We start from the raw sequence: 23,741 nt of genomic DNA, 5'->3' as shown, positions 1-23,741 counted from the left end.
GCCTCTATCTCTGCCTCAGCCCTCTCTGTTGACCCACACATCAGCCTTGTCAGTTGCCACTTCTTCCTGGACAGCTTCTCCAGGATCCAGCCTGTCGCTGTGGCCAAAACTCTCATCCAAGCCCTGATCATCTTGCTTTTTGACTACTGCAGTCTTTTACTGTGTATGTGCATATAGCATGCAGCACAATCAGGCAAAAAGCATAGCAATTCTGAAAATGTCCCCTGTGCCTGTGTGTCCGGGAGATGGCGTTAGACATTAAAAGTGTAGGGAAGAGGGAAAGAGAAAAGATGAAAATGAAACGGGAAGAAAGGGTTTGTTTCCCCATGTTATAACTGCTCCAAAATCAGTGGAATTATCCTAGGGATGAACTGGGCCAAGTAATGAACAAATAATTATTGAAAGACTGAATGAATGGCACTACTATCGCCCTGAAATGAGGTTTTTTTTTTTTACACAGTGAGAAGGTCTGTCACTGGCTACTTTCTATCAGGCCCTGATGGGTTGGATGCTGAGCAGAGGGGAGGAAGTCATTTAACAGCCTTCCAAGATACATTTCAAAGTGTCTTTAATGTTCTGATCAGCACTGCTGCTTAGATCCCAGGAGCAGCTTCCAGCAAAGAGAAGCAGCTGTTCTCAATCGTGGAAAGCCCTCTTTTGGCAGCGTTGCTATAGTTAGAATTCTAGTAGCCATGACATGTCTCGTGTTGTACATATCCTAGCTGCTATTTCTCTTCCAGGCTGATAAGAAGGATCCACAAGGGAACAACACAGTATCGGGCTTTGAAATTCTTCTTCAAAAGCAAATCAAGGGGAAACAAATGCAGAAAGAAATGGCAGAGTTTGTTCGAGAAAGGTAATTGGCAGATTTCTGTCAAGTTTAGTATTTCTTGTACTCACCAGTTACTTACTTACTTTATTTCCATGAATCAAGCATGTAGCCTGAACTTTGGAAGTTGTGCATATTTTATAAAACACACACAAACATTTAATTTAATCACTATCCATCCAAACTCTCCAATCTTTGTTAAACAATGTTCTCTTCCTTCAAAGCACCTACTAGTCTCAGAATTTTCATGTCTCTTTAAAGCTTGTGACTCAGTTAACTTGGTGGAATGAGGATAATCAATGGGATGCAGTAATACCAGGGTACACAATATATAGGAATGACAGAGCAGGTCACTCTGGTACAGGAGTGGCACTAGATGTGAAAAAAAGCATAGAGTCAAATAAAGTAAAAATCTTCACTGAATCAAACTATAATAGAATCTGTATGGATAGAAATTCCGTGTTTGAAATAACAGAGTATAGCAGTAGGAATATACTACCAACCACCTGACCAAGATGGTGACAGTGATTGTGAAATATTCAGGGAGATTAGAGAGGTTACAAAGGTAGAAAACGCAATAATAATTGGGGATTATATCAACTATCCCCATTTTGACTAGGTAAGTATCACCTCAGGAAAGTATGCAGTGCTAAAATTTCTAGCCACCATAAATGACTGCTTCCTGGAGAATCTTGTCCTGGACGCCCCAGAGAAGAGGCAATTCTTGATTTAATCCTAAATGGAGCACATAATCTGGTCCAAGAGGTGAATGTGGCTGAACCACTTGGTAATAGTGACTATAACATAATTAAATTTAACATCCTTGTCGGGAGAAGAATGCTGAAGAAACACACCACTGTAGCATTTAATTTAAAAAAAGGGGAACCTAGTTAAATGAAAATTAAAAGGAACAGTCACAAAGGTGAAATGCCTGCAAATTGTATGATGACTGTTTAAAAGCACAATAATAGATGCTCAAACTAAATGTATATCCCCCCCCCAAAAAAACAAAATAAAACAGTAAGAGGAACAAAAACGCCATCAGGGTTAAACAGCAGAGTAAAAGAGGGGGTCTGAGGCAAAAAGGCGTCTTTTAAAAATTGGAAATCAGATCTTACTGAGGAAAATAGAAAGGAACATAAACTCTGGCAAGTCAATTTTAAAAGTATAGTAAGGCAGGCCAAGAAAGTATTTGAAGAGCCACTAACTAAAGACGCAAAATTTAACAGCAAAAAAAATTAAGAACATCAGAACCCTGCCAAACAATAAGTGGGACCACTGGACGATCGAGGTGCTAAAGGAGCACTCAAGGAAGATAAGGCCATTGCAAGAAGCTAAATGAATTATTTGCATCGGTCTTCACTTCAGAGGATGTGGGGGAGATTCCCACACTGAGCCATTCTTTTTAGTAGACAAACCTGAGAAACTGTCCCAGATTGAGGTGTCAGTCAAGGGGATTTTGGAACAAATTGATAAACAGTAATGAGTCAGGACCAGATGATATTTACCCAAGAATTGTGAAGGAACTCAGATGTGAAGTTGCAGAACTACTAACTATGATATGTAAACTATTGCTTACATGAGCTTCTGTACAGGTATCTGGAGGATAGCTTATATAATGCTGATTTTTAAAAAAGACTTACAGAGATGGTCCTGGCACTTATAGGCAGGTAAGCCTAATTGCAGTACCAGGCAACTTAGTTGAAACTACTGTATAAGATAATAGGGGATGGATGACTCAAAATTGCCTCAGAAGCATCTGGCACTGGCTTCTTTCTGAAGACAGGATACTGGGCTAGATGAACCATTGGTTTGCACCAGTTTGGCTGTTCTTATGGGTCAACAATATCTTGCATCAGTGAGTTCCACGGGTTGATAATATAGGACATTAAAAGGAACACTCCTGAATGAGGGCCCACTGGAAAATCTGATGATTTAGTTTGCTGTGTGGTGGTTTTGTCCATCTTTAATATATTTTTACTGCTGTCTGTTTTTTGTAGGATAAAGATTGAAGAAGAATATGCCAAGAACTTGTCCAAACTGTCTCAGAACTCTTTGGCTGCTCAAGAAGAAGGGTAAGGAGCCCTTGCACAAAAGGCATTCCCCCAGACTTAGGCACTTGTTCTTCTCCTGAAACTCTCAGTATATCAGTGGGTGATTCGGTCTATTATCCTGTCTCTGTTAGTGGGGAGTAGATTAGTCCATTGATTGACAGGGCCAGTGTGTTTTTAAGAACACCTGTGCAAAACTTGAAACATTTTAATCATTTATGTTTAATATTGTAGCTGTTCTAAACTACAGCAGTACTTGGGGTTCAGTACAGGAGAGCACTGCATTGCTGGAACCACAGAGGGACCTGTGTATTAAGTGACATTGCTGATTGCTGGCCATCAGGGGACCCAGTAGCATGAGAAGATATGGGGATGCAACAGCATCTTCTAATCCTGAGTCCTTTCCTCAAAGGGGAGCAAAAAGAGAGACCCTCTCCCTTTTCATTGCATCTGCCCTGGGAAGGAGAAAGGAGGCCTGGTAGTGGAATGCAGGAGGTCAGGGAGGGCTCATTTACACTGCTTTAATATCCCTGCACTAGCACATTTCTGTGCCATTTCCAGAAATCACTGATGTGGAGGCCTCGTCACTAGATGTGTTCAAGAGAAAACTAGGAGAATCATTTGGGGGCTAGAGCACAGGGGCGCTCGAGTTCGTTTCCCAGTTATGGTCTCGAATGATAAATCCTTATAGTACAATTCATTTAACGACCAAAAACCATTTAAAGGGGATTAAGGGAGGTAAGTGTGACCACCTCCAACGTAAATCCTTCCAAACAAAGCCAAGTGATGGGACATCTCTTATCTGTGTCTAACACAACCCAGCACCTTTCTACTGGCAGTGAGAGACTCCACAGCTTCACAAAGAGCTTCCTTCTACTTCCAGTAGTGAAAGAAACGGACTCAACGCCACACATTGATCCACTTCACCGCATGACACCGTATAGCACCGTAACTGCAAGCTGAGCAGCAGCCGCTCCGATCCAGCACTGACCTCTGAGTGCCAGCTCAGTGTGGGGATGGTGTGTGTTTCTGGGGGAAGTGTGAGGTCTTAATTAAGGTTCTGTGCAGGTGGGGGTTGGGAGCAGAGTTGTGTCTGGTAAGCACACGCTTGAGCCCCTCTCAGACAGCTGTCAATGCCTGGTGTCAGGCATCCTTACATAATGAGGCAGGGACAATGGCTCCCTGTCCTCAAAATACGATTCCATCCAACACACTCAGTTCATTGTTAATTTGAAAGTAGTGAACTGCTCCTGCTGTTACTTGGCTTTTTGGCTTTTGGGCACTCGGCTGCTATTGCTCTCTTGACTGCCTCTAGTTGGATGTCCGTTTCCGTAGCCTCTTTGATTTCCATCACCTTCACGGTGGAAATTGGGACATTGTGTATGCTTCATTGGTTTGCCTGGGTATGTGACGACGTCTGCAGTTGCAGATGTCTTGTACAACAGATCTGAGGGCTATGAAGCAGACACGTAGCTAAACCACATTTGTACACAGGGTTTCAGAGTCTGCAGGCTCAGGGATTCTAAACATTGTAGATGATAGACGATTTTAATGATTGTACTTTTTCCATTAGCTAATGTGAGGGAATTGTGTTAGGAGGGGGCTGGCCAGATTGTGTGTATGAGATCTGAGGGGTGAGAACTGGTGCTACTGTCTTAACGCTGGAGGAGGCACAGTCTGTGATTGAGAAGCTGTAGCAGCTGGATGTATGCTGAATATGATACAATGAAGGGGCTGATAACAATGTACACTGCACAAATGAAAGGTTGTCTCATGAGTTCTGGTGGGGGCTATGCATGGGTACAAGGCAGAGATCAGGGCACTGACCAGTGATGCATTGTGTTTTTCAGCACCCTAGGAGAGGCCTGGGCCCAGCTGAAGAAGAGTCTGGCAGATGAGGCAGAGGTTCATCTCAAATTTTCCTCTAAGGTAATCTGCAAGCATCTCTGCTCACTCAGAGTGTTCGCCAGGAGCTTGGTATTGGTCCAGCCTTTGGGGGATATTAATAAGGAAAATATGAACATACACAAGTGGTCCAAATAACAAACGTCTGAGAGCGCTAAGGAAATCTGGCAAATCTGTGTGCTTGCCTACGCGCTCTGCAAACACTGTTCTAACCCGCTAGACCCCACTCTGACGCCAGAGCTGGGAACAGAACCTAGGAGTCTTGATCCTCAGCATTGAACTGGGGTGTAGTAAATAGAGTGAGAACGCTTAAAAAGATACTCTCTCTCTCGCTGTTCTTCCACTAATTGATTCCCCTGGAGATCTTACTTATTGTTCTTTCCCAGGATGGCTAACCTGTTTGTCCTATTATATTTTGCTAATCTCTGGTGGTGATCATGCTCCCACTGCTTGTTCAATGTGGTTCTAAATCCCTGTGCATACACAATTACGTCCCACGGGAAAATTACAGTGCATCCTCTCCTGCTCCTGGGCAATTACACCCGGGTTACTAAGGCAAACAGTGAGGGACTTGGTAATCTGCTGTTTAGTGTCAGAGTTGTACCACTTCAGAGTTCTGTCTCATAAAATAGGTTTTGCTCTCGGTTGGCCTCTTGAATTGATTTCTAAGGTGTAAAAAATTAGACGCTGTGGAATGGGCTGTGCAGGTGGATTCTTCTCAATAGTCTGCCCCTTCTGAACCCTTCCCAGCAACTCCCCTAATCCTCTGCCCCACTCCTGCCCGCACTTCACTCTTGCAAGTGCTGAGGAAGATACACACACAGTGCTACTTCACCTTTTGTTAGAGTATTACTTTTACTAACACTTGCCATTATTCACATGGAAGTTATAAGTAATTATTCATATTTGTAGTGAGTATTCATATACAAATGTAATACAAACCAATCTGTGCTGTGTAAAACACACAAACGACATTCAAAAATACCCCAAGAACCAGCTAGGATAATGGGGAGCAACTTACAGCACCCTCTTGTTGAAAAATCAGTAACTGACTTACTGCTAGAACCTAGATCCGAACTGACTCCAGGTTGCATCAAAGAAGAAGAGACTTCCCTCAGAGGATGAGGCAGTGTATAAACCACTAGCAAAATGTATGTCACCTCTCATTCTAGTATCTCAAGGGTAGAGGTCTGAGCAGGGCATCAGGAAGTCCAGGTTTCAGACCTTTGTGCGGGAAGATCTTGTGGTTGCACATGAAAGAGTTTCCGTTTAAAAACCAAACAAACCCATCCCCAGTTTACATAATTCACTCACTGAGAAAATATCTTTTTAATGAAAAACTCTTGTTACTATAGCACAATGCTCGAAAACCTCAGCTGTGCCGCATTTTGGTCATTTGTCACCCATTTAGATGGCTTCTGTCACTCCTAGCAGGAATGAAGGTTGAGGGATATGATGGCATTAGTGAAATGGAGGCCATCTTCCCAGAAGGCAAGCCTGCTTGAGTCGCATTGGAAACAATTTGGAGGAGCAGTCATCTTTAGTAACAGCAGCTCTCCTGCCACTAGTGAGCCAGCGGCCATTTTCATTGTGGGCCTGAGCAGCTTCAATCCCATTGTAAATGATCGGAAATGAAGGCCATTTTGAGTAAGGGAAAATTGTAATTATAATGGGAAAGATGTGAAAAAACCGTTAATAACTTTGCTTAATAGCAACCTAATTTCTTCCAATGTATATCTGAAAGTAACTGTCAATTTGTTTTAATTAAATGGAAAAGCGGAGGGATCCATTTGTTAGCAAAAAGGGTCCAACGAAGAAAGTCACACGGTAAATATTTCTTAAAGGTCCCATTTTAAAATTAATTTTAACTCAAAAACTAAGTGACCGATTTAATTGAAAATCTCCACAAAAAAGTCAGTCTTTATTCACAGATTATGTGCTGTAAATCCGGTAAAGATGCACTGTGTTTTTCGTATAAAACAAAAAGGTTGAATCCTTTCTGTAAGTGAAAAAGTGAACCCAAGACATTCGAACCCAGTATTAAGGTTGTAATGTTTGTGTGACAGGAGCTATGTTTTTGTTCTGTGTTTGAATGGAGTTGGTGCTTCTATGTATTACTGCGGTATAAATGAAGAATTATAATAATATAAATTACATACAAAACTATGTTAAAAGTAGGGCTGTCAATTAATCTTAGTTAACTGCAGCGATTAACACAAAACAAATGAACTAGATTTAAAATAGTTATGATTAATCACAGTTTTAATTGCTCTGTTAAACAATAATAGAGTACCAATTTGAATGCATTATAAATATTTTTGGAAGTTTTTCCGTATTTTCAGATACACTGATTTCAATTACAACACAGAATACGAAGTGTATAGTGCTCACTTTATATTATTTTATTACAAATATTTGCACGGTAAAAAATAAACAAAAGAAATAGTATTTTTCAATTCATCCCCATACAAGTACATTAGAACCTCAGAGTTACGAACACCTCAGATATGTAGGTTGCTCATAACTCTGAAATGTTTGTAACTCTGAAGAAAATGTTATGGTTTTTCTTTCAAAAGTTTACAACTGAACATTGACTTAATACAGTTTTGAGAGTTTACTGGGTAGAAGAAAAATGCTGCTTTTCACCATTTTAATTTAAATGAAATAAACATAGAAACAATTTCCTTATCTTGTCAAATCTTTTTTTTTAAACTTTCCCTTTATTTTGTAGTAGTTTACATTTAACACAGTGCTGTACTGTATTTTCTTTTCTTGTTTTCTTTTTTTTTTTTCTTTTTTTTGTTGTCTCTGCTGCTGCCTGATTGTGCTCTTCCAGTTCCAAATGAGGTATCTGGTTGACCGGTCAGTTTGTAACTCTGGTGTAACTCTAACTGCATCTAGTCATGTTACGGTACTGATCAGCACTTGTCTGTTAGCATTGCCCCATGCCCCCTTCTCTTGTCATTCCCAGCTCCAGAGTGAGGTGGAGAAACCACTGCTTAACTTCAGAGAGAACTTTAAGAAAGACATGAAGAAATATGACCATCACATTGCAGATTTACGGAAGCAGCTGGCTAGTCGCTACACAGCAGTAGAAAAGGTAAGAGCAGAGAATGAAACGGAATGGGATTTGGTGGGATAATATCTGGGACACAAGAAAAAACAGTTCATGGTATGCTTTGCTTCTCTTCAGCTTCTAAGTGCACAGGAGAGGATTCTGTCATAGGCTGTGTGGTCTGCCAGGCTAGACTCCTAAAGTGATTCACAGGAAACCAGAGAGGCAGTGTCTAGTTTAAAGACGTTATTGTTAAATTGAATTGTGTCTCTAACCCAACCCCTCTCACTCTCTAGGTTATATATTGCTAAGGCATTAGGTTAAAATATCCGTCCTCATCTATGCCCAGCAGTCACATTTGCCACACAGGGCCTGGCAGGGATATCAGTCCGATACGGGGCACCTCAGATCACCAGCAAAACTGCTGCCAGTTCTTCACACACCTGCAGCAGACAGCTGAGGTCATGTCCCATTCTCTATTCTGCATCCCACTTCTTCTGACTGATTCTCAGACTGGAGGGAGTGCAGTAAAAGCCAGGTGCCAGCACTGTTTGTGTCCTGTATGAAGCTGAAACACAATACTGCTGAATGATTTGGGTGTTGATTATTACGTCCCTGCTGAACATTCTCACAGGGACTGGCAGAAAACATCATCATCTCACACGATCAAACTAGTACCTTTATTCTGACACTCCGTGGGCCACCCGATTTCAGTCTGGCCCTTCCCCTGATGATCCTAGTGCACATCTGTCGAATTGGGATTGGCCGTGTCCCCTCATGGCAGCCCCTGGAGACGGGGGCACCAACCAGCCATCCCCTGAAGTTAACAGGAGCAAAGTGGAGAGGCCTTTGTGTCCCCAACATAAGACCCCCTGGGTGAACGGGCAGCAATCAGGGCTGTCAGATGAATCGTGTTTATCATCGCTAACCCTTATAATAGGAGTCCTCGCTGTTGGGGGCCAGAGCCGTGCGATAATCAACTCAGTTTGCTGGTTGAACCAAAAACACAACCCTAGTTCACTTCAGATCAACCCGAAATGAAAATGCTTTGCTTTTCTCAGCAAAACAAACAGAAACTCATTTTGAGTCATATGAATGTATCGGCATTTCGGGCATTTCAAACCACTTTTTTATCAAAAGCAAAGGCAATTTGGAAATGCCATTCACAAAACCACTGAAGGAGAGGTGCCCCTGCCCAGATCTTACAGGCCAGTGACTAGGGCCCCCCCTTTTAAAGTGCAAGGCTCAAATTCATATTCCTGTTCCACATAAGGCACAAAGGGTCTTGAGCGTGGGTTCCTGTGTTCCCACCAAGAGCCCTAGCCACCGGGCTATAGGAGATTGGGGGCTGGGACTCCCTGAGTCTCTCCTGCTGAAGCTCTTGCACTTTATATAAGTGTTTAAATATTTTTTGAGCCAGAGAAAGAGCAGAAGAGCGACTCTGTAAGCCTGGTGGCCTGGGGGACACTTAGGTTCCAGTCCCTGCCGTAATTAATATTTGGTTAGTTATACAGACTGCAACAGCTTCAACGGGGGAGATTGAGAGACCCAACCCCCCCAAGTACCTAAACAGTCTAGTGATTAGGGACTCACCTCCAATATGGGAGACCCAATCGTTGAATTCGTTAATAGCTTCAGTTCACATAAAGCTGCATTTTTTGGCAAATAAATGATTTATCCAGAAAATTTCACCCCAGTGACCTACTGGGTCATTGAACATACAGTAACACCCGGTTCTTATGAATTGCCTGTCTAGGTACCTGGTGTCTGAGGCTGGTTATGCAGACCACAGAGCCATGAAGAGCAGCCTTAAAAAGGTCTCTGCCGCTTGGTGCCTTATCACCTGTACAGCTTGCACCGCCATTGCCATAGAGTGCTTTAAGTCTAAGTTAGGAGGGACGTTTCCCTCAGCTTTTCACTTGTCATCTTGTTTCGCAAGAGTTGTCTGTCCTCCAGCTTAATCACTGCCAAGAGAGGCTGGCTGAAGCGTATGAGAAACGAGCTTTTAAAGATATTTGGAACAACATAAAATATCCCCAGCATGCACATCACTACAGAATACCTGCTTTCTGTACTGGGATGATTTAGTTTGGGAGGATACAGACTCCATAGACATCATGAGGCAGCTGGAAGTTCTCCTGTAAGGCGTGTATGGTGTGCTTTGTTTTTTCAAAGGCCCGGAAGGCCCTGACAGAGCGGCAGAAGGATCTGGAAATGAAAACCCAGCAGTTGGAGATAAAACTCAGCAACAAGACAGAAGAGGAGATCAAGAAAGCTAGGCGGAAGTCCACTCAGGCTGGTGAGTGTGTGAGGCTTGGGGTTAATATCAGGTAAACAGCATTAGGGAAGCCAGAGAGGAGTATGTGGGGTGTAATGGGGGCCAGAATGAGAGATGAGGCTGTTGGGATGGGAAGAAAAGGATATTCCTGGCAAGGTGATGAGGAAGAAGCAGCAGAATTTGGATGCATGGGGAAGGAAAAGGGGGAGGAAAAAGTAACCACCAGATTGTGGGCCTGAGTGGTGTGGATCATGGGGATCTTGTCAACAATGATAGAGAAGAGGGGAAGCGGTGAAGATTTGGGAAGGAAGAGAAGGAGCTTGATTTTGGCCATGTTAAGCTTAACTGATGACAAGGCATCCAAGAGATAAGATCAGTGATCCAGATCAAGCCAGGAAATTGGATGGAAAGAGAAACGTCAGTGGTGGAAAGAGAGATTTGTGAGGCAACAGCGTATACCTGAACCAGGTGAGCTGATGAGAGACGCAGTCGAGTGAGACTAGCCGAGGGGCAAAGGATGCAACATTGGGATACTCCATAGACAGGACAGAGGAGGACCCACTGGCAAGGAAATGGAAGAAACTGTCAGGCAGTTAGGAGAGAAACCAGGAGAGGATGTTACTTTGGAAAGCTGGGAGGAAAAGACAGAGAGAAGGAGAGGATCGCTGACAGAGTGAAAAGCAGCAGAGGTGGATGAAGACAGAGAAAAGGCCCTGAAGTTTGGCCAGAAAGAGGTCACTGGGGACGTCAGGGCGAGCAGTGTCGGTAGAGAGGAGAGGACCCAGCGTGTCTTAGATTGGATTTACCAACCTATTGAAAGACCGTTCGGCCTATGATTTCTGTCCCGCTCCTTCGGTTAGTCAGTGGTGGAGCTGGCAGCAAAACCCATAGTTAAAAGTTGCCCGACATTTTCTACTATAAGACTCTGTTTTCAATTCCTTCTAACGTCACCAGACTTTAACTGTTCAATATAAAATTCTCCTTGCCTGATGTCTGCCGTAGGCTGAAGTTCTTTGGAAAGTTCCGACAAAACTGGTCCAGCCATTTCCAAGAACAAGATGTAGGAAAAATACCTTGTTTTGCCCCTGTTAAAAATTCTTATGGCCCTGTCACTGAGACGCTCTAACGCCCGTGTGCTGTGGTCCCAACCCCGTTGACCCATCTGCAGGTCGGTGTGGGTGAGGCTTGTGGGTTGCTGGCAGGCTGTTGGGCTCAGAGCTCTGGACCAAAGTTGCACAGCCACAAGACACCGGGGGTCCCCAGGCTGACAGTGACTGAAACACTTCCTCCAGCCAGATTTTGAATGGCACCCAGTCTGGTAGTCAGCCTCTGAGCATGCCAGATCAGGCCCCGCAGGTATCTTCCTGCAGGTATCTTTGCCCAGTTCATGGACACGGTGATTAGGTGCCAGGTGAATTTAAGCAGGGTTCAGTGGCAACCAAGTAGGGGTGTTTTGGGTCTCAGTGGTGCCTAACCCTGCGTACCTTTGAGTATCCGGGCCTTATTTGTCATAGTTTTACACAGCTAGTGGCTTTTAGGAAGCTATGACTGTGTTGATTGGTTTGTCCAGTAGGTGGTAGGCGAGAGCCTTGGGATGATCCACTTGAGACCATAATCTGAGAACACTAGCAAAACAACGTGCTTTTTCAGAAAATGGTAATGGTTTAGTTTTGCTTCTCTATAAATCAGACAGATGCAGAGGACCCTCTGGAATTGATCAGGAGCACAGAGGCGGGGGCGGGAACTGTCCACAGACAGCCTTGCAAGAGATGTGGCTGCCCTTCCCCCAAGCTTCCCTAAATCTATGACTCTTGTGCCCCAAGTCGCTGGCAGGGGTGCAGGTACCGCAGGCCCCCCTCGTGCAGCTCGGCCGTGTGTTCTGAATGAAACATGGGGACGCTTCCACAGTGTGTAACGGGAAGTGTTTAGCTAGAGGAATTGGGCAGGGAAAGGGGCCCCTCTCCTGCCCCTTCACCTTGTCAGGGTCCCCACGAGAAGAGGCTCCTGCTGTCAGTCAGTCCCCATAGGCCAGGGCTCCTGCTGTCAGCCCCAGTCAACCTGAGAAGTGAGAGGGGGGACCCTACTGCAGCCCCCCCGGCCTGCAGCGGGTGAAGAACCCTAAGGGGAGTAGAGGTGAGGCTGGGAGAGCTGAACTATGGCTGGGGACTGCCGGGGAGCTGAAGTGAGGAGGATGGGGGTCAGTGGTGTGGGAGGCTGAACTGATGGGGTGGTGATGATGGGGGCTGGGGGCTGAACTGAGAGGGGCTGAAGTGAGGGGGTTGCGTGGGGACAGGACTGATGGGGACTGGAGGACAGGATTAGTTGCTGGGCAGGAGAGGGGCAGATGTGGGGTGAGAGCTCCTGAAGCAAGGGCCAAAATCCCCTTGTCCGGCACGTGTGGGAGAGTGGGCGACACCAATTGTCACATGCGCACACCCTGGGGATGGGCCAGGGGAGTTCAAAGATCAAGAGACTGACCTGAAAACACAATATCGTCTTTTTTAAAATCTCATGATTTCGGGGAGTCCGACTCATGATTTTTCATTTCTTGAGGTTGGCAGTACGGCAACTTCTCTGTGCCCCACCCAGCACCATCCGCCCCGGCTCAGAACCTTGCCCCTCACTCACTTAGATCCACCCCCCCATCGCCTCCATGCTGAGAACGCCCCACCCTACCGTCCCTCAATGAGGAACACCCTCCCCCCCCCCCCACACACACACACAATGAATCCGCATGCACACACGCTCTTCCCTGCGCACACAGGTGCCCCCGTCAGGCTCTTCCCCCGTTCCCTGGCACCCGCCTCCAGATGCCAAAGTCCCTGCTCGGGCTGGATCTGGCTGAACAGGACGACAGGCAGCAGGGGTGTGTGCACATGATCTGGAGTCGCCCCACAGAACTCTGTGCTCCCTGCCCTGGGTTGGTTCTGCCTGTGATCTATGCTGCAGGGCCAGGAGCCGCAGCGGCAGCCAGGCAGCCACTCCACAGAGCATACAAGACAGCTGGCGGGAGGCTCAGCGTGGGGCCTCACTCCTCATGAATAGCTTGATCCTGGAAGCCGATTCATCTCTGGGCCAGAGCCCAAGCTCACTTCACCCAGGATTTTCATGGTGCTTAGCACCGAGGTGTCTCCAAGCCTGGCCTGAGACTTAAGGGACTTGAAGCCAAATCCAGAGATGCGCTGAGTGCCCCCAGCACAAGCTGGGCTCTGCTAGTGCAAGTAAAATCCGTAATCTGGAGGTAGCTGGTTACTTGCCCCTGGAATGCTGCTCTGAGACAGCGCACAAGGAAGATATAGCCTGGAATACATAGACGGCAGGTTATTCATTGCTGTGTTTAATAATATCTAAGTGCTGGTCCCAGGCTCTGCGCCCTTTGATGTGTCACAGCAAAAAATGATAGGAAAGTTCATCTAATAAATTGTTTAAAAACTGCTATCAAACCCTGATAATTACAACTACAGCTGCCTGCCAACAAGCAAAATAACATCAGAAGACTGCTTCCATCAGTCTTCTCTCAAAATACTGGGGGAAAATACAGTGTTGATCATATGTCCAAAAGACCAGCAAATGCAGGCTCTTGTGGACCTGGGAGAAGAGAATTCTAGGGGCCAGCATCTTCCTGGAGAACATGCTGCTCTCACGCTGGGAGCTCCACTGCTTACGACCAGCAGTTTGGCACAAGGAGAGGGGATCTTTCAGGTAACCAGGCTCCAAACCTGAGAGCGCTTTGGATCTCCACCTGGAACCCAATAGGCAGCCAGTGCAGAGCACAAAGCACAGGGAGTTGTGCAGATACCTTGATCAAAGCTTGTGAGATGCTTCAGTACCATGCTGATGGGTGCCGGGGTGGATAATTGTTTCCAGGTCTGCAAGTGGAGGACAGAGCTGGCTCATTTAAACAAACACAAGTGGAAAAAAGCCACTTGCTGCTGTGCAAACATGGAGCAGCCAGGCCAAGCCAGGCCAGTAAATACCTGGAATTGTGAGCCTGTGTCACACTGAGCAGCTGGTACAATTCTCACCAGTTTGTTCAGTGTTTTCCCTCAGCGTGGCCACAATTTGGTTCTCCTCCAAACCCTAGGTCAGCGTTCTGCTGTACCACTCTTGGGATTGCATGTGGTGAGGACACTGTAATCTGTGGTTTTACTGACGCACTTAGGGAACTCCTCTGTGCAGTTAAGTGAGAGAAGAGAGAAATCCCTGCAGCAGCCCATCATGCTTGATGTAAGGACTGGTGCGAACACTGTGGCAGTGTTACCAAATAAAAAGACATCTGGATGGTTGCATTCTAAATGCCCTCCAGGGCTTCCATGTTTATCCTCTCTCAGTAATTTCCATATCAGATCTGCTCAGATCACTAGTAAAACGATCTCAAACTTCCAGGCTTGCCAACTCCACATGTGATGACTTTCTCACGAGTGAGCACCACTCCGCAGGCCAGGTTAGACCCTATGTTCTTCTTCAAGTAGATGCAGACAAGTATTTCACTTAGGTGTGTGCACCCGGCGCACCAGAGCCAGAGGTTTTGCCTAGCAGTACCTGTAGAGGGGCGGTGTTCGCGTCTCGTGGCTGTGGCCCCTCCTGTGGTTATAGGAGGCACCGCCAACACTCCTCAGTTCCTCCTCACCTCCCATGGCTGCAGTCAACGCTCTGGGTGGTTGTAATCTCACAGCCTTGCAATTCATCTCAACCAAGTTTTATTGTACATAGTGAGGTACGTGGTGGTTGGCAGTCAGTGTGTGTTGTTCTAGTCTGGCTCCTGGGTGAGTTTAAACATTTTTCCATCGTGATCCCCACCTCGATCTGCAGACCATTCAAGAAAAGGATCAGGACTTTCACCTCACACGGCACCTGCTCAAATAGGTCATGCAGCCTGATCTGGTACCGAGGCCTTCATCAGGCCGAAGATTGCCCTCGGGCTATGAAAGTGCTGCTGCCCAGTCAGGGGCAGGCACCTCCTCGAAGAGGCAGAGGAGGAGCTGTTCCCCATTGACGGCGCCAAGGAAGAAGTCCTGTAAGACCAATTATGACCACTCCAGATCTCAGGGTGACTCTTCTGCCTCCCCCAGGAAGACCACAGACCAGCAAGGGGCCAGTGCCGGCACCAGATCAACCTCTGAACCTTCCCCAGTACTGGCTAGGGAGGTCAGAAACCCTGTATCGGTGACTACAGTTCTGGCCTCCAGGCGTCCATCGAGTCTGGTACTGATGCAGGCGACTGTATCCACAGCATATGCATAGTGGGCAGCTGCAGACCTCCTCTGCCTTTCGGTCCTGTCCTCACCATTGGTCCAAGATTTTCCTAGGGCTGCACCTTCGATAGCTCCTCCAGTTGTGTAATTGGGGTAGAGCCGGTACCAGAATTTGTCCGTGGGAGCTTGGTGCCAGGAACCTCCTTGGCCCCATTGCAGTTGGCACTGCAGATGTTTCCCTGGTGGCTTTCACCACCCTTGACGTCGATACACTCGGGCACTATTCGCATTGGGACGGATGCTGCCTTGGGCACTGGCATGCTCAGTATCAGTGGTACCGCCTTCATCTGGTGCACCACTTCCTGCCTCGTTCTGGGCGATGGACAAATCGGGTCACCTACTCACTCCCTCTGGTGTTGCTCTGCCTAGGGGGACCACATAGCAGTGTGAAAAATCGGGATCGGGGGGTGGGGGAGGGGGGAATAGGCACCTATATAAGAAAAAACTCTGAATATCGGGACTGTCCCTATAAAATCGGGATATCTGGTCACCCTAGCTCTGCCCCCGGGACTGAGATCCCGGGATTCTTCCACATCTGTGTCAGGGTCGTCATCTACCTGCTCCGCATCACTCAACGAGCGCTGGGGGACCATTATGGCTCCCAGGATTGGCACGCGCCCCGTCATCGGGATGGCGATCCCTGACCCGGTGCCTGCTGGCCGCTGATGCCCTACCCATGTCAGTGGCTTCCTTAGACTCAGTGGGATGCCGCTTGCTCGTGGCAATCTCACGTCTCATGCCATTCAAAGGCGAGATCTCTTGCCAGATCAACAGCGGTGGCTGCAGATCAGCTGCAAGCCCAGGCATCGGCAGGATTCCTGCCCATGGAGCCTCCCATCTGGGTGTGTCATCCCGAGAGCCAGACCCAGCTTTGGCTCAATCAAGGGCCTTGTCCCCATTTCCGGACGATGGTGTGCTGCCCAGTTCATCCTCCCCTTCCATACCAGATGACTTTAAGGCATTCAGAGATCTTTTATTCCACATATCTGCGTCCCTTAGCATTCAGGCAGAGTTCCTACACTGAGAACACCCACAGATTGGTGGAGAGTGGACAGCCATCTGTCCCTGGGTGAGTTGCTCTCCCGCTCAATGATGCACTCCTTCTACCGGTAAAAACCCTCTGGAGCACACCGGCATCAGTACCATTAGTGTGGCTAACCGGTGCAGGGACCAAAGGGTTCTATTCCCATCCCGCCCTGAATTCCCTCGTTACATCAGTGAATAACGGCCTGAGAAGGCAGATTCGAGTCCACCCGTAATGACTGAAACTCCACGCGGTTGGACCTTCTGGGCAGGAAAATCTACTCCTCATCCCTACAGATGCAGATCGCCAATCAACAGATCTCACTGTCCCAATACAATTACCTTAATTAGACAACTCTGTCCAGACCTGTGCACCAGCTGCCTGAGGCCTCGAGTGAGGAGTTTTGGGCATTTGTCCCAGAAGGCATCTTGGTGGCCAAGACATTCTTGCCGTCGGCCCTTGATGTTGCGGACACTTCAGCCAGGGAGACGGCCTGTGTGGTCACGGTGAGGAGGGCTTCCCGGCCGCAACACTAGAAAATAGCGCCTGATGTCCAGCAAGCGATTGAGGACTTTCCTTTTGACAGCCAGACCTTGTTCTCAGACCAGACCGATCACCCGTTGCACTCCTTTAAGGACTCCAGGGTACCCTGGAGGTCCTGGGGGGGGTGTACACCGTCGACACAGAGGCTCCACTATGGTGCTCAGCAGCAGCGGTATTGCCCGCAGCACTCCTTTGCCCAACCCTTCCCCCCCAAACAGTGGGACTACTCCAGAAAGAGGGCTAGATCCCACGAGAGGAAGCAGTTGGGCTTGAGATTTGACCAGTCCATGCGCCTTCAGACTATGCATCTCAGGCAGGGTCTAACCTTTTACCTGGATAGGATTGATCTGTTTCATGCTTCACTTCAGCTGTTCGTGTCATGTGCGGATCACATGAAGGCAAGCAGTCTCTGCACAGACTGTCTCTAGGTGGATAATGTCCTGTATCAACACTGTGTATGAGAGAGAGTCAGCTACGCCTCCTCAGAGGATACAGGCCCATTCAATGAGAGTGAAAGCAATGTTGATAACATTCCTCAGGGACATTTCCATATTGGACATTTGCATGGACATGGTTGTCCATATCTACATTTACAGACAATGTTGCTAGGACCACATCTTCCAGAGTGGATGCAAGCTTCGGAATAGCGGTCCTGCGACCCCTCTTTCAATAGACTCTGACCACCAACCTGCTGGACAGGGTATTGCTTGCGAGTCAGGTAAGTGGAATACATATCTGCATCTATTCAGTTTCTTACTGTAACTGTGGTTCTTCCGGATGTGATGCAAACGTGTATTCCATGACCCACCTTCCACCCCCTCTGTATTGGAATCTCCTCTCAGCAATAAATAAATAGCAATAAAACATTATTGTTGTTCCTAATCAGTAGCTTTGGTGCCAAATATACACAGGGAGCATTTCTGTGGAGGAAGAAGGTGCGACTTTTACACAGTTACAAAGCCGGTTCAAAGACCTCCACATCCAGCCCTTCCATCATTTATAGACATAAGCCTGAATCCAAACATCTTGAAACCTTGGCAAGCAGAGGGGTTCACATCTGGGTTTGGATTGCAAGCAAGCTCCCTTTGACATCGGACAGCTAACATCTGCTCTTTCTCTTTCACCAGTTACGCATCTGTGCAGTTTCATTCAGTGCAGTGGTGCTCCCCCTGATTTAAGGAAGGCAGAATCAAGCCGCCCAGAGTCTATGTCAGTCAGGGACTGGCAAGGAGCAGGGAAAGAAAGCAAGACTTTTTTTGCAAGCGAGGAAGTGTTTGGAATATTTTAAAGCTTTGGTACATTAGCTTTTCCTCGTCCTGTAGCATGTGTGCAGTACTCCTAGAGTTATTAAACACCAACATCAGTAGCTCAGAGAGCTCTTTGGCCTATTCATTTAAAATTCCTGGATGCAAATGATCTGGAACTGCAGAATAAAAAATGTTTAACTTCGGGACTTGCTGTTGGAATAGAAAATATTTCATTGTCACTGTAAACTGTGAATACATCATTCTGCTTCTTTCCAGACCCAGAACAGCACGTCTGCCTTTTCTGCAGGATTACTGACAATTTTACCATCTCCAGCTGGTATTGGGGACCTAGACCATTGCTAGGATTCCTTCTGTTCTTTGAGTAGATGCAGACGTGAATTCCACTTACGTGTGTGCATGCCCAGCGCACTGGAGCTGGGTAATTTTATCTAGCAGTGCCTGTGGAGGGGCAATGCTTGTGCCCTGTGGCCATAGCCCCTCACTTGGCTTTATGAGCTGGCACCACCTCCACTGCTTCTTAATGCCTGTGGCTGGAGTTGGAGTCCTGTGTGATTCTTAATCTCACAGTTCCTCAAAATCTTTGGGCCCTGTTGTTCTAGTTGTATGTAGTTAGTAGTACCCTAGGATTAATGTTAATTAGTTTACTTAGCCATTACTCGGGTTCAAACATTGTCCGTCATGGGGTGGAGCAGGAATCCCCAGCAACAACCCTCACACCAAGTGCTCTGCATAGGCAAGGCTCACATCGAAGAGCAGAGTTCGAGCTGTATGTTGTTCTCAAAACCGACTGGTGGCTAGAGACTTTCAGCTGAAGCAGCACCTGCTCAAGCAGGCCATGAGCCCTGCTTCGGTGCTGAGGTCTACTTCGGGTCGGAGGTCACCCTCGACCTCAGTAACTGGTGCTGGCTCGCACTCTGCAGCTGCCGTCTCTCCAGAGAGACGCGGAAGTCACTCTCCTTCAAGTGCACCAAAGAGAAAAGGTCTCTCCAGACCAATCAGGACCAGTCCAGGCCTTGTGGATACTCTTCTTCCTCCATGGAGTAGGTCCTTCCAACCACTCCCCAGCACCATGTAGGGATGCAAGAGGCTCTGTACCATTGATTCTGGCTCTGACACCAGGGTGTCCATTGAGTCTGGTAATGACAAGGGCAATGCTGGCACTGACTGTGTCCACATCAGCAGCATATTTAGGTGGGAGTGAACCTCCTCTGCCTTTCCGTCCTGAGTTCTCCCTTGGTCCAGGACTTCGCCAGGGCTATGGCATCCAGAGCCTCACTGCCTGGATGGGCCGCTGACCCTCCAGGTCTGTCAGCTCTGAATCCTGATGTTCCCTTGTCACAGACGGCGGGAGTCCGGTGCCAGGTTTGGCACAAGGGACCTCCTTGGCACTGGGAAACTCCTTGGCACCCCTACACTCTGCACTGTCAGTGTTACCCTGGCAGCGCTGCCCACCCTTCACCGCCGCACCATCGACTGCTTTGGTTTCACTGCTGGCTTCAGTGCCAACTCTGTTGCCAGCACTGGAGACCACAGAAGGATACTCAGTGCTGGCTGTGCCATTTCTGCAGTCAGTCCTGGTCCCTCCCTCGCTTCAGATGATGGATGGGCACCTAGTAAATGTTTTTAAAGGAGTCCCAACTGTCATTCACGTTTTTCTGTTTAAATCCCCACTCTCCCAATTAGTTTTGCCAATAAATATTTTCAGCTTTGGGAAATTGGCCATCTTGTCCTTTTCTAGAACTGAGTGTGTGGCAGGATTCTTTTCTCTTTGCATATAACAAATCTAATACAGACGTGCTCTAGTTCAGCTAGAAAGTATGGTGATTCAGTGCAGGGGTCAAAATAGATGACCTAATGGTCAATTCTGGTCTTAAAATGTCTGAATCTATAAACAAAAAGTAAGCTGTCACTTCCCACTCCACTCCTTCATGAGGACTAGGAGCATGACTTACTGTTATCTTGGTCTTTTCAGGAGATGACCTGATGCGCTGTGTGGATCTTTATAATCAAGCCCAATCCAAGTGGTTTGAAGAAATGGTGACCACCACTCTGGTATGTATCAGTGCGTAGCCTTTTCTGTTTCTAATACTGCTCGTTTTTCATTTCTCCTTGTGATAAAAGCCCTTGAGGATAATCTATCATGTTGATCACCCTGGTATCCTTTTACAGCTACAGTACAGAGAAAACAGACTTCAACCTGCCACTGTGTTGCCCATCAAGTAAATTAAGTGTAATGTCACTTGGAGAGGAAAAAAGAAAACATTTTACTCGCCGTATGTGTTGAAAGAGGCAATAATTTGAAACTGTTCAGATGTGTGGGATGATGGAAATAGGCCTGAAAAAGTGGGGTGGTGGGACGAGGATAGAGCAGTAAAAGATGCATACTAAATTGTGAATACGTTTATAAATTAAGAAGGTTTGTGATGGTTTTTTTATCCCACCATTTTGAAATGTAACACGCTGGTATCCCCGGCACATACATAGTGTGAGATAATTGCTGGTAATTCTGCTTCTCTGAAGGTATCATATCACAGAACTCTCACACTTGGGGCTCATGCTTCCAGGGTTAGTCATGTGGGAAATGTCCTGGTTTTTATATATTTTAGCCCTCTGGAGCACCTGTAAGACAACTTGAGGGCTCTTCTCCAGTCCACCTCACGTGCTCCCTATGGGTCTGCTCCAAACAGAGGTATCTCAGGGGCCTTAAAGATTGCAGCCAGTTCCTTTCAAGAATAAGAAGTGGTAGCTCCCCTGGCAGGCAATTAAAAAGCTACCCATTTTCTTTCTCCAAACAAATACACAAGAATGAGCCATTCCAGATAAGGCCTGGTCAGTTCAGAACTGACCCAGCATTCAACTCTCAAAGGCCACTAACTCCCAGCGGGGAGGAGAGGGGAGTGAAAATCCTGAAACGTGATCTCGTCAAAGAAGCAGAATGACAGTAAGTAATTATCTCTTTCTTCTGCTGTGGGGCCGGATCAATTCTCCTCTCCTTTACACCAAGTTTACACTGGAGCAATTCCATTGACATCAGTGGCATGACTCTTGCTATGCACTGGTGTAAATAAGCAGGATTCTCGCTTCTGTGGAGCAGATAGCGCTCACACGTCCTGCAAAGGCAGCACCAGACAGACGCCAGTACCCAACAAGCAGCACAACAGATAGGTTTTAAATCAAAGGTAGGTTGAGAAATGTCCACACAAGGCTGTGTCTTCATACACATAAAGACTCTCGACTCAAATGCAGTTCAGTTCCAAATGAAAACCATACACCAGGAGGTCAGATTTTGATTTATTTTTTAAATTTTCTTTATTTAACTTCCTCAGGGAAGTTTCTGTCTAAGGGTATATCTACATTGCAGCTGGCGATGTAATGTCCAGCTCAGATAGATGTACGTGCACTACTTGTCATTGAATTGGCATACTAAACTCAGAAGTGTAGCCATCACAGTGCAGGCAGCAGGGTGGACTAGCTGCCTGAGCCTGCACCCTCACCCTGGGCGGAAGTGTACGTGGAGTGGCTAGTCTGTCCCACTGCCATGCCACTGCAGCTACACTGTTCTTTATAGCACACTAACTCGACCAACGCTAGCATGGGTATTTCTGTCCAAGCTGGAAATTATACCTGCAACTCCAGCGAAGAAGTATCCTTAGACACATGCAAGTCAACCACGTGATCCTCCCCACAAAAAATTGTTTGGTTCTTCTTCAAGTGATGGTCCCTGTTGTATTCCACTGAGGGTTTTACACGTGTGCCAGGTGTCTGGAGTCAAAGAATTTGAAAGTAGTAGTGTCCATTGGTCCGCACATCCCCATTGCTCCACATCATGATTTTGTCTGAGGCTATAACGGGCAAGGTGGACCGGCTGCATCAGTTCTTTCTCACCACCCCATGGACCAATGTGGCACTGCTTTAAAAAAAAAAAAAAAAAAAGAAAAGAAAAGGTTTTAGAATTGTACATAGTTTTTCCTGTTGTTTTTCCTATAGTTTTAGAGTTTTTAGTGTTAGTTTTAGGAATTAAGAGACTTCGGGGCTCCATTTTTTCACCAGTCCCTTCCCCCACATCCAGCACCCACACCTGGGTACCGGATTATTCCGAAGATGCTGGGGTTCAAGATCTGCGCCTCCTATCCATGTTGGTTCTTAGATAGCGACAAGTACCAACACTGTCTCTGTTTGAGAGAAGCCTACATTTCATCCAGATGCAGTATCTGCCTGTCCTTCCCAACCGTACCCAAGAGGGCCAGGTTTTCCACCTCAAGAAGTACCTCATGGAAGTCACCATGAGGCTGCAGTCAGATCCAGGCTGGGAAATCTCCCCCATATATCTGTCTGAGAAACCTATTAGTGCACTTCCAAGTGCAGAGAACAAGTCTGGTTCTGCCAATACTGGTACTATGGTCCCCATGCCAGGGCCTAGTCGGGAGACAAGGAAGCATCCACATAAGCGTGGCAGTAAGTCTTCCTCCAGGCCCAAGAAGGGTGATGTGCCTTCCACGAGTTCCAGCCACAGAGAAGCGGCACGTTCAAAGTCACACAAGCACAACAAAAAGTTGCACAGAGCAGCAGATCTGTCGGTACCAACCTTTGAGCCATGCACACCTTCCAAGTCCACACCCCCTAAATCAAAGGAACCGTCGGTTCTGAAACAGCCCTCTGCTTGGGCTCCAGCTACAGAGCATCTGCCGCTTGTGCTGGGGTGATTGGAGATGGCGCCTGAGCCTCATGAACTCTTTGCTTTGGGAGAAATGAGGTCTCCTCATCTGACTCGACCACTGGTGCCTTTGGAGGTACAAACTCTGACCCTGGACTTCTGTCAATTGAGTCGTGCCCCCGCTCACTCCCCTGTGGATTCGTATGGTTCCACCAGTTCCAGCGGCACCACTATTCGAACCGCACTCCAAGTTCTCATCATCGGAAGATTTGGATGGAGAGCAGGGGCCGCCTGTCCCCTATCGCCACTGAGAATAACCTTAAGGGACCACCAACTTCGTGGTAATACCCAACAAAGAGGCCACTGGTATCCCACTCTGTGGTGCCCCCCACAACATCCGTTAAATTCTCCCTGTTGGCCATACAGGTGATCCTGGCTTCAGTATTCACCTGTGGAGCCTTCCTGTTCAGCAAGGGAGGGATCACCCCTCTCCCCACTTCAGCCATTCTCAAGTAGACGCTTACAACCAGTTCTGGAGGATGAACTGATCTGTCTAGCTCTGACGATGCAGCCGGAACAGGAGCCATTCCCATCATCTTCTCCAGACACAGCTGTGTCCTTGGCTCCTCCCTTGCCTCCGAATAACTTTTGTCAGTTCCAAGACCACCTACACAGGGTAGCTGAAGATCTCCATATTCTACTGGAGGAAGTACAGGACAAACAATATCAACTTCTCGACATGCTTCATGTCTCAGTACTGACCAGGGTTGCCCTTCCCATCAACAATGCTATTCTTCAGCTGGCTCGAGCTGTTTGGCACAGCCTGGCTATTTGCCCACCTACCCCCAGTGGAGCAAAAAAGGGGTACTATGTACTTGC

The 23,741-nt window shown here is 47.1% G+C and overlaps 1 protein-coding gene across 3 annotated transcripts in view; it reads left to right on the top strand.

Annotated features, from left to right (window-relative positions):
• Positions 1-23,741, top strand: part of GAS7 (growth arrest specific 7) — a 173,640-nt gene that overhangs the window by 135,093 nt on the left and 14,806 nt on the right. For all 3 annotated transcript variants that reach the window (XM_067547715.1, XM_067547716.1, XM_067547714.1), the window contains 6 exons: positions 741-856; positions 2,830-2,904; positions 4,731-4,809; positions 7,757-7,885; positions 10,016-10,139; positions 20,181-20,260. In XM_067547715.1, the coding sequence (XP_067403816.1) occupies positions 741-856; positions 2,830-2,904; positions 4,731-4,809; positions 7,757-7,885; positions 10,016-10,139; positions 20,181-20,260 (603 nt within the window). The remainder of the gene's footprint in view (positions 1-740; positions 857-2,829; positions 2,905-4,730; positions 4,810-7,756; positions 7,886-10,015; positions 10,140-20,180; positions 20,261-23,741) is intronic.

Source organism: Emydura macquarii, unplaced genomic scaffold (assembly GCF_026122565.2).
Source record: "Emydura macquarii macquarii isolate MOO-44397 ecotype Brisbane River unplaced genomic scaffold, CSIRO-AGI_Emac_v2 contig_1230, whole genome shotgun sequence".
NCBI classification, from domain to species: domain Eukaryota; kingdom Metazoa; phylum Chordata; order Testudines; family Chelidae; genus Emydura; species Emydura macquarii.
The sequence above is the reverse complement of the archived record's forward strand: the minus strand, read 5'-3'. Positions and strand labels throughout refer to the sequence as shown.